This window comes from Fulmarus glacialis, unplaced genomic scaffold (genome assembly GCF_000690835.1).
Source record: "Fulmarus glacialis isolate BGI_N327 unplaced genomic scaffold, ASM69083v1 scaffold28312, whole genome shotgun sequence".
In the NCBI taxonomy this organism is placed as follows: domain Eukaryota; kingdom Metazoa; phylum Chordata; class Aves; order Procellariiformes; family Procellariidae; genus Fulmarus; species Fulmarus glacialis.
In genome coordinates this window covers 29,597-40,305 of record NW_009198925.1, presented here as the reverse complement: position 1 = coordinate 40,305, position 10,709 = coordinate 29,597, and the positions used below count along the sequence as shown (strand labels likewise).

Below are 10,709 nucleotides of genomic sequence, written 5' to 3'. Positions count from 1 at the left end.
CAGCCAATTCCCCCCAGCTTATATACTGACCATGGCGTCATATGGTATGGAATACCCAGTTGGCCAGTTTGGGTCAGCTGTCCTGGCTATGCTCCCTCCCAGCTTCTTGTGCACCTGGCAGAGCATGGGAAGCTGAAAAGTCCTTGACTAGTGTAAGCACTACTTAGCAACAACTGAAACATCAGTGTGTTATCAACATTATTCTCCTACTAAATCCAAAACACAGCACTATATCAGCTACTAGGAAGAAAATTAACTCTATCCCAGCCAAAACCAGGACAGTCTTGGAAGGTCTGTGGCCCCTGGTCCAGTGTGTGGATTTTGTGGACTGAGCAGAGGAATTATTTGGCGAGCCTGAATTTTCCCTTGAAAATAATGCGCTGTAGCCCAACCAGGCCTGCCTGGAGAAAGTATTGCATTAGAGCCTTTGGCCTTTCTTCTGCTAAATCAGATCAGATGGTCACAATGTTCACTTCTGGATTTAGCATCCATGCATTTTCCATCGATATTTATGTACATCTTCCCTTTTCTTTGATCTCAAGGACACTCGTGGGTGCAGTTGAAAGTTAGCTTTAGAAACAACTATCCTTGCAAGCCCTGCCCTAGAACTACCAAGAATTAAGTATTTTGCTTGCCTATTTCGGCATGGTATGGGCCTTTGCTTCCTGTCATTTGAAGGCTGTTGACTGGGACCGTTTCTCTGCTTGAACGTATCCACGAAGCCAGCTGCACGGGCGGCTCTGGTTTCAGGGAACAGCCTCCTGCCCACCTCACCGGTGAAACGCAGCGTGACCTTTCTCAGCCTCCTCTGCCAAGCAATCATCGCATTTGTGCTGGTCCCTTGAGCAATTTCTTGAGAAAGGCTTCATGGAGGTTTCACATGCGTAGCTGATGGCTCCAGCTGGATAAGAAGATTATGGAGTGAATTTGGCATAGTGATAACAACGTGAGAAAATGAAACAGGATGCCATAGAAATATTATATAAGATAATTCCAGTTATCGGCTGTAAAGAACGTTCTGCTTGCTTCTGATTGCTCATATCTTCTATTTTTATCAGTTTCCTTCTGCTTGTCTGTCTTTGTGCACGTTTCCCGGTGTAGCAGGTCTGACCCAACCAACTGCAAATAAAGATAACACTGATAACTATAAAGTGTGGAGGGGGGAAACTCACTTCAGACTTGCACACTCGGGCTGCCTTTGACTGTGAAGTATTTTCCAGGTGGACTACTTAATACTAGGGGTTTGATCTCTCATACCCGCAGCCCTAAGGATTTCTACTAGGTATAACGAAAAGCCAGCTGCTGCAGGTGCAAGTTCTCCGTGAGATGGGAAATAAGAACCAGTGCCTGAAGCTCTCCAGGCCGGCGAGAGGGGAGGGAAGGTTTTGCAGTGAAGGCCAAGGATGAGCTCTCAGTTTGGGCTTCCTACAGGAAGGTTGTGCACGTCAGGCTAAAGAGCAGCTGCAGATCAGCACAGACTTGCTTCCCTGGGCTCTGTGCTGCCTGGATGTTAAACCATTTCTAGCCACTGCTTAGGGCATATTGGTCTCAACCTCAGCACTGCACCCATGCTTTCTTACAGCTAGAGCTGGCATCTGGCTGTCTTAAAGCTGAGCTTGGGCCACCCATGCACTCTCTGTGTGAGCCCACGCAGACGTATCCTCAGGTAAACATACTCCCACTCAGGCAAATGACTGCGTGCTGCCAGAGAAGGGTACCTGAGCCCTGCTGCATGTTGCACCCTGCTCCACGCATGGCTGGGGAAGTCTTCTCCGGTAGAGGCATTGCAGATGATGTTCCTGCAACAGCTTTGTGGGCATGGCCTGAGAAGACATGCTTTAGGTTTGGGAGTCTGCAGCAGCCACAGAGTTGCCCAGGGTCTGGGCAACCCAGACAGGTTTCCAGGGCAGGCAGGAAAGGGGAGAAGAGGGAGACCTCATCTGCCCATGAGTCAGTGGCCACATAACCTAGTGAAAAACTTCCCTGGATCTTCTTCCCCCAAGGTGTGAGGACTGACTTCCCCCTCCGAGAGGTAAGATGCAGAATCTTGTCCGCATTTGTGCTCTACCACAGTTATTTATAAATATTTTATTTGTGTGGCTTTGTACCACACAACTTCCAGGTTAGTCTGCAACTGTACAAAACAGAACCTCTGAAAATATATACAGGAGAGAACCTGCTATATTGGGCTTTGATTTTGCTTGAGACCTTTGTGCATTACCACCACATCGCTGTTAACAATGTAGGGCTTAAATTCAAAATGCCATTTCTGTATAATGCTGGCATTTCTATATAATGTGATTTCTATTATAAAAACCATAAGTAGCCAGAGAGCAACACCTGTGCCTGGAGGTGTGCTCATTAGGCCAACCAGCAGCAAGGCTACCGACTAGAATAAGCCACAGCTGATGAAGACAGGGACTTTAGCTATCGGGGACCGGAGAAAAATAAACCTCTGAGCATCTCACTGGCTATTTTATGTCTCCTGAGCAAAAAACTTTTAAAGTTTGGGCCAAAGAAAGTGCAACACTTGCCTAACAAGTTCAAGATTCTTCAATCTCCCCAACAAGCAGGAAATTGGAAAACGTGAGCTCTGTGTGATGGCAATTATATGACAGGTTTGTTGCTGGCCTTTGGTCTATGGCAAAGATGACAAGTGAGTGAACTAATCACACATTTCTAGGCACTCCTGGCCAGTGAATGCTCTTTCTCCTATTACATGAAGTCAGAGATGGGTCCCATGTCAGCCATCCTACGTGAATCAGTGGTAATGACAGAGGAAGTAGGAGTTGTGTTTACAAGCCCTGGAGGATGCTCGGCAATGCAGGCTGCAGCTTGGCTCACACTTTTTACAGCTCCAAAACTGTTATTACATAACCCAGAGCTCTATAGAAAGGGATTTCAGAGCCTTTTTCAAGGAGTGCACGCAAAGAAACCTGGCTGACCTGAACGCTTAAGATCTCATGATATGTACTCCTACCTCTCTTGTGATCAGAATGATCCTTTCTAGCCTTACAAAATCTCATCACCAGCGCATCCCATGAGGGTTAGCTACCCAGCCCGTGCCTTGTGCAGAGCCACTGGGCTCTGGGTGGGCACAAGACCTTCCTCCCTTGCTGGGGGGACTACGACCCCACAGCTATTTCTCCCCTTTTGCCAGGCCCAGTGTCGTTTCTGGGGGGGTGCACGAAAACCCAAGCCCCATGGGGCAGGTGCTGCTGAGGCTGCAGTGGAAAGCTGTGTGTGATGCGTGCCTGAAGGCTGCAGCCGGGATCGCTGCACCAAACAGCGGAGCCAAGCTTGCCCGGGGTATTGCAGACCCTGGGAGTTTACTTGAGGTGAGGAATTCATTCCTGACATTTTGATATTTCTCCAGATCTAGGTGTACCTAGCGATATCGCAGCTCCCAGGCCTGGCCCTGGTTAATAGGGTGTAGAAAGGGGATGGGTGAGTGGGTGCCCGTCAGGTAGTATCAGCACTCTTTCTGTGAGCGTGTGAAATAGCTTAGGAGAAAAAAACATCCGAGGCCACAAGCGCAGTTTGTAATTCATATTTTATTGCTTTGTACAAGTGAAAAAATAGGGGGAAAAGGAGAACTACAAGACTGAAAGGTAACTTGAAAGGCCACAGTGGGAGTTCACAGCTGCCACTGAAGGATGATTTGTAGCCTGGTGGCACAGGAAAGCGTTATGACTAAGGCACAGTGGTTCCCCTCTTTTTTAAATAAATAAAACGGCAGAACTCAAAAAGCAGTGGAAGCCAACTAATACTGACAATCACCCTTGTCACAAATAACTACATTGAGGCTATTAAAATAAGGTGACCAGTAAGTGCCTAGACGCAAAATACCTGAAAACACTTGGGGTAGAAGGGGAGCTGCAGGAGGGAGTCCTTTTGACAAGCTTAATGTTCAAAGGTTTTAATGTAATTAAAGGCCATTTTTGATGCAAGTTTAAAAATTGTCAGCAATGCTGCATGGGCCTGCCTCTGGAGAACCAGCAAGCAAGAGCATTTACACTCTTACAGCAGGAGGGAAATGCAAGTAATAAACAGACTGCATGGTGAGATCCCAAAAGAACAGGGCCCAAGCTGAGAAGTCAACATTTTTCCAAAGCCTGGCTTTGGTTTACATTCCTTTAGAGGAAAAAGTGACTTGGATAATTAAGCTGATGGAGATTTTCCAAGCTGTTCAAGACACTGAAAACATATATCTTGTCCTCAGCTTAATTTTTAAAAATATCTTTAAAAAAAAATACCCTGCATTTTTAATTGTCCTAAGTATTCTGGGAAGACAAACATGGCTAGAATATTACTTTAATGAAAGTGCAGTGCTAAAGAAGTACCTATGCATGGAAAGGGGATGTGCTGTGACTTGTATTGCTTGCCTGTCCAAATACATGGGTAGCTATCTGCCCCCGCTCTGCCCTCGCCTTGCCTTTGAAGTGGCTGCTCTGCATGGCTTTCTTTCAAGCCTTTCCCACTTCTCTTTCCTCTCCAGTAGCTAAAAATGGGATGTGTATCTGCAGAGTAGAAATAAAACCTCCCTCCTGCCCAGACCATGGCTTCTTTGATCCCAGTCAAGAAAACAGGCTTCAAGCTGGCGAGGTTGCTATTCTGAGTAACGCAATGTCCAGGGGAGCCGTATTTCTCCCTTTTAACAGAGACAGCTGATAGCTGATAGAAGCCGAGTTCGGCTGCCGCCTTCCCCCCATGGCTCGGCAGATACGGCCCACCGAAGGAAGGAGTAAGGAGGCCAAGGGCAGGAAAACCTTGCTGGCACAGGCCTCGTGTTGCAATAGATAAACAGCTGTACCGAGGGAGGCTGCTCCCGGGAGCTGGAGGAACTGCTCACAGGATTTAAGTTAAGCCCAGACATAAGCTGTGTCGGTGATTAAATATCAGACATTTTGTGGAACTGCTTTTCACAGAATGGAAATTCACTTTCCAACCAAGGGCTAGCACTTAGGTCTTGTGCAATAATTAAATGTGATTGAAACTCTTGAAACGTTACACCCTTGCATGGCATAGCCCCCGTGGGCTGCTGAATCTTTGTACGAGGGTGGATATTGCTGCCAGGATCAACCCCCATCCATGAGAAGGAAAACCAAAAGTAGCCGGCAAGATCGGTCTGGGGTACGTGCTAGGAATTAGGGACAGTCACTAAAAAATTTCCCTCCGAAGTCTGCATTTCTCCACAGAAATGGTTTTCAGAAAAAAATGGGAATCTTCTTCTAAAGTTTTTTCTCAAAGAGGTGCATGATTCTGGAAGAGATAGGTCATCCACAACATTGTACAATTTATAAAATTATTATTCTATGCCGGACAAAAATGCAAATTAAATATTTCAGCTACTTTTTCTTGGAAGAAACTGGTCTTACTTGAAAATGATTGCCTAAACCATACTTGGCTTTTAACACCTCTAGCTTACGTTTGATCCAATTTGGTTTTAACTACATGCACTACTGCAAGCGTTCACACTGGCAACACCAACATTTGCCTTTTTCGCTAAGTGAAGCTGATGAGTCCATGATACTCCTATTGTGTGTCCCCCTCCTTGACTTTACAGTGATTGCAATAACGTACTGGTGGCCAGGCACTTTTGCAGCACCAGGGCCATCACAGACCCATCAGCTTCACCATTAGTTCATGGTTATTCAGCCTGACCGAGGCCATCGCCTGCGGCTCTGCAGATGGGCAAGCAGCTCGCCTTGTTCATACCAGCTATCGTTCAGGTTGTCCCTGTGCAAAGTGCAATCCTTTCTCCCATTTTGCTAGGAAGACTTCGCCTCAGGAATCTGCACGCTTGGCTGCTCCACAGCCAGCTGGTTTTCAAAGACACAGCACAGCTTGTAATTTTCTATGAGCTTGGCTTGAAAATACTCCCTGTCCTTCTTGTGCCAAATGTCTGTGGCAATGTAGGTGTTGTAGGGGTCGCAGGAGTCCTCCAGCCTCCTGGCGCGGATGTTGGTCAGCATGACTCCCACTGTGAAGAAGCCAAAGAGGCCGAGCATTAGCAGCACGTAGATGATTTCCAGGTTGCTGCTGGGACTTCTGACCTGGGAAGGTGCAGAGCTATTCGTCTGCTCCAGGTAGTCTTGAAGCAGCTTGAAGAGGAGTGAATTCAGTGCTGTGTCGTTAGACAGCACCAACATCTTGTTTTTCTGTCCTTCGCACTTCTTTCTTCCTTATTTTCTAGAAAAGCATAAAAATCAGGAACATGCCAGATAAATTGTCAGATAAAGATGCGATTCTCTCTGTCTCCCCTTACGGTTCCCCTCCTCAGCGAGGAAGCTACCTTGGGGTCGGGGCAGAGGCGGGGCAGCTGGACCGGCCTCGAGGGACCTCTTCACCTCCTGTTTCCAAGCCGGGCCAGCTAGGCTGAGTCCATCCCCCGTAAACGCTTGCCTTGCGAACCCTCCTCAGTCCCCACAGACAGTCTGTCGCGGTGCGCAGCTGCCCCGGCTGTTGGCCACTCACAGGGATACTCACCCAGGCCTCCTGTGCTGCTATTTAAAGCCCAGGACTTCTCTCCCGAGGCCCCACAGGCATGAGGAGTGTCTCACTCCCACTCTGCGGCCACTGCTTCTGGCTTTGAAGATTGTTATCATGGCTTCTCTCGGTCCTCTCTCCTCTACTTTCAGCTTAAGGATTGAATTCGGAAACAGAACTTCTGTACCTGAAATCACTCAGTGCCTGCAGCAAGCTCCTCCTGTCCCACCCCTGTCGAGGAGTCTCGCCTTTCTTCTGCCGCTCTTATAATGATATACACCACGGAAAACTAAGCAACCAAACATCTGACAGAAATGTATCCCACACCAATTTAATGCAACTTCCCAATGGACATTTGCCCAAGGGGTGGGTACAGAGGGAGTCTATAGCAACTGCCTACCCAGCAGTGGAAAGAAAAAGCCCTTCATTCTCCCTCCTACAGACTGGCAGTTCTCCCCCAGGTAGTTCGTTGCTTTCTCCTCCAAATTAAATTGCTACGCAACTGGTGTTTTATTGTCTGGTTAGGATGACTTCCACTGGTGTTTTATTGTCTGGTTAGGATGACTTCCACTGCAGGTCAGGAATAGGGCAGGAGATGGTAACACCAAGAAGCACCTGAATGTCCAAAGCCTCCTAGGTATGGCACTCTGCATTGACAGTCTTACACAAGAAGCTGAAGGGCCCTTTTCCCCTTTCCAATGTCAGCTGTAAATCACTTAATAAGAGCAATCCTATCACCACTGCAGTCCCAAAGCCTCAGCAGCCAGGTAACATGACTGACAATCTCACTACAATGCCTAATTTAAATGTCTCTAGAAAATTAAGACAACAGTCTCCCTCTGTTTTTGCCCTTAGCACATCTGAATGAGGTACTGTTATTCAAGGTGACTTCTGTGACAGCGATCTTGTAATCACATAAGATAGCTGTCAGTGCTTTCTACAGTTTTAAATCTGTGAGAGCAGGCCAGCATGTTAGCAAAAGCTTCTACAACATACTTACCTTTTGTTGTTTTGGTTTTTTTTTAAGAGGTACTATATTATAATAATTCATAATACATCGAGAATTAAATGAACCCTCTGGCAGAAAGCCACCAAAAGGCCTAGGCAGCAATTACTCTCCTCCCTGAGGGTGACATTAATGATGTTGTACAGGACCTCTGCATGGGAGGGAATTTAGCTGTGCACAGAGCCTCCAGCTGCCAGTAATGACACTGCAGTAGATGAGATGTATCTGGAGGCTTCTTTGAATTGTCTGCACCTCGTTGTGGCATAAATGCTGCAAAAGGAGATGCTGAGACAGAGGAATCAAGAAGAGGACACTGATCTTGTGACCTGCTGTCCCTCGTATTTACCTGGCACGTTCTGTGCTAGCAGGTGCCATTGCGGCCGAATAAAGTACACAATTAATGCGGACACGAATACAATCAAACATACTCACATAAATTAATTGCTAGTGCAACTGCATGTGCTGATTTTTAGTCCCAACCCTTTTGCTAGACCTCCCAGCTGTGCAGTCATGGATTTGGGGCCAGGTCTCACTGAAAGTCAGACGCTCAGCCCAGGATGATAAATTGTATGGAGAAAGCCCTGTTCTCCTCACCATGCGATCCTGGGGGACCCGAGCAGCACCATCCCACACCAGATGATATCAGACTCCTTCCCCTGGCGAGTGGGTGACACTGGGAGCCCAGGTCAGGCTCCTGTGGGCTCAAACTCACCCTGCTCCAAGCAAGCGGTTCCTGCCATGAGGTGCCTCGCCAGCAGGAAAAATGAGCACCCATGAGAGTATGCCTTGGTATTTTGTCTTTGAATAGAGCTGAGCCTGGGGGTGGCAGAAGGAGACAAAAATCCCCCGTACAAAACAATATTCTGATCCAATTTATTTCTTCAGTTGCATGAGTCAAAGCTACAGGAAATAACGTCTTGGCAGTTTGGGCTTAATGGTTAAAATCTATTCACATTTCACAGCTGTGTTCAGATCCTTTAAGAAGGAAAGGAAGAGAAAAAGAAGTTCAAACCTTTATCTGAGATTACTCCTCCTAAGCGTGTAGAATGTGTCGACACCGTGAAATGTAAAACCATTTGCAAATCATTGCAATAACTTTCAGACAAAACAAAGAAGAATTTCATCTCTCAACTTCTTCCAGAAAGACAGGCAATCATTTCTCATAATAATTATCAGTAGCACTGACAACATCTCCGGTGCTGATGAATTGATGTTTTGAGGGTGAATATCCTCAGCTACCTCCCTATATTCTTTTGGGAGGTTTCTGAGGGTTGCAAGGTGTTGTCCACTTCTGGGTTGCTTGCACGCCAGTTGGGCTGGAAGCCAGCAGGGAGCTGAGTGGCCCCATCTCCATAACCACATCAGATGGCAATAACAGGAGAGGTTAAGGGAGGGAGAGGGCACACTCCTGTTCCCCGGGAAATCTCCTCCTGAAATCTCAGCAAGCCTAAAGGCCTCATCTGCCACCGCACAAGCCCTGTGCAACTCCACTGAAATCCATACTGGGACCAGTTTAGAGCTGGAGTACACAGGACTGGGAAGAGCCACCTGTGTCACTGGCCTACTCCATGACTGATGGTCACATCTCACTGTCCCAAAAACTCTGTTTGGACCACAAAACAGGGGTTTTCTGCTCCCCGCTGCTCTCTCCAAATGTGTGCTGAGGGGCTGCAAATCGTGACCACTGCCCCAGTCCCCTCCTGGGGCTCCGCTGAGGAGCTCTGAGTGAAATTGTGCCAAGCCCAAAATCAGCATCCCAGTTTACCTGGGTCACATCCTGGTAAGCCAGGACCTTGCCTGGGGTGGTGCTTCCCATCCCACACCATCCCACAGGAGGCTTCAGTGTGTGCTGGAGGGTCACCCTTCCTACCTCTTTTGAGGGGGCAAGCACTGAGCAGTGAACTGCCTATGTTAAAAGTGACGTGGGGCAAAATGTTCAGCAACTTTTTCACTGGCCAGGGATTCAGAGGGAATTCCCTAAGGTTGGCAGCAGCCTGGGCCACATCCTGCTCTCAGGTGCATTGCTGCTTCTCCATCCGTTACACTAAATACAGGTGACATAGATCTCCAAAGCAAAAGTGATGGGGTCAGTGCAGGTTTCTTCCCAACGTGTGGGTTTTCCGGCAGTGCAGGTGTACTGCTGGCATTGCCCAAGCTCATCTTCCGTTAGGTGTCACCGATGACCCGAACCGCTGTCCCATCGGCCATGGTCTGTGGTGCCAAGCAGCATCACTGGAGCTGGCCCTTGCTCACTGAGCCTTATCCCTTTCCTCTCCGCCACCTGCTGCTTGCCCTCTCTTTCTCATGCCATGGATTTCTTGTGGGAGGTGGAGAGGGACCTCCTCTGAGCGATGTCTTCATGGAGAGGGTGGGTTTAGGATGACAAGCAAGATGCCACAGGCAGGTTTCCAGAGTTGGGGAATGGCCAAAAGCAGGACTCTAGGAGACAGATCTACACCATAAATGTTTCTATGTGGCCAGATGGGTATGGCCTAGAGTTTCTACAGTCAGTGGAGGGAGGAAAAGCGTCTGAAGGCAGTTTAACCACCCCTTCCAAAGCATTTTAGAATATTGCCTATAAATGAACAGGTTCTCAGCAGGTGTAAAACCATGCATTCGATCTAACTTCAGTGAAGATCCGAGGATCCTAGACAGTGTTTGCTTTCTCAGTCTGCTGGCCTGTATTGCTTGGGATGCCTTTAACCTGGACGTTGCTCTATGCAAAAGTTTCCCCAGGGATGTATTTACACAGGTGAGCGGTTCCTTGCAGTGGTGACACTCCACTAGTGGGGAAAAAAACCAGCCCAAACCCACCACCCCCTTCCCTCATACACCCCAAAGGCCCCTGTGGAGAGAAGATTGAGTCCTACTCTGCTTATTCCCAAGCACACCAGAGTCTGTTCACGCTGCTCAATCATCGCTGTAGGCGTACCTACTGCTCCCCCAAACCTCCGTGGCTTGTGCAAGAGCCATAGGGCGCAGCTGAGGGAAGGGAAGGGAGACCGACTAGAGATGGTGAGCTGCTTTCTTGAAGGACAAGTGAAAAATAAACAAACTTCTGGCAGCCACTTTGTTCATGGTGGTATCTTCCCTCAGGGGCGGAAGGAAAACTGGCCCAGCACTGACCCCGAGAGCCACCTCCTGAAGGAGGGGGCTGAGGGGATTCTGGCAGAGGGCATCTGTCATGATTGCATTTTAACAGTTAACGGGAGGA

At 48.0% G+C, this 10,709-nt stretch overlaps 1 protein-coding gene across 1 annotated transcript; it reads right to left on the bottom strand.

The window, feature by feature from the left end:
- Positions 1-5,771: 5,771 nt before the first annotated feature.
- Positions 5,772-6,152, bottom strand: LOC104073357 (potassium voltage-gated channel subfamily E member 1-like). The gene has a single exon (XM_009573081.1). The coding sequence runs from the start codon at positions 6,150-6,152 to the stop codon at positions 5,772-5,774; it is 381 nt and encodes a 126-aa protein (XP_009571376.1).
- Positions 6,153-10,709: the final 4,557 nt, after the last annotated feature.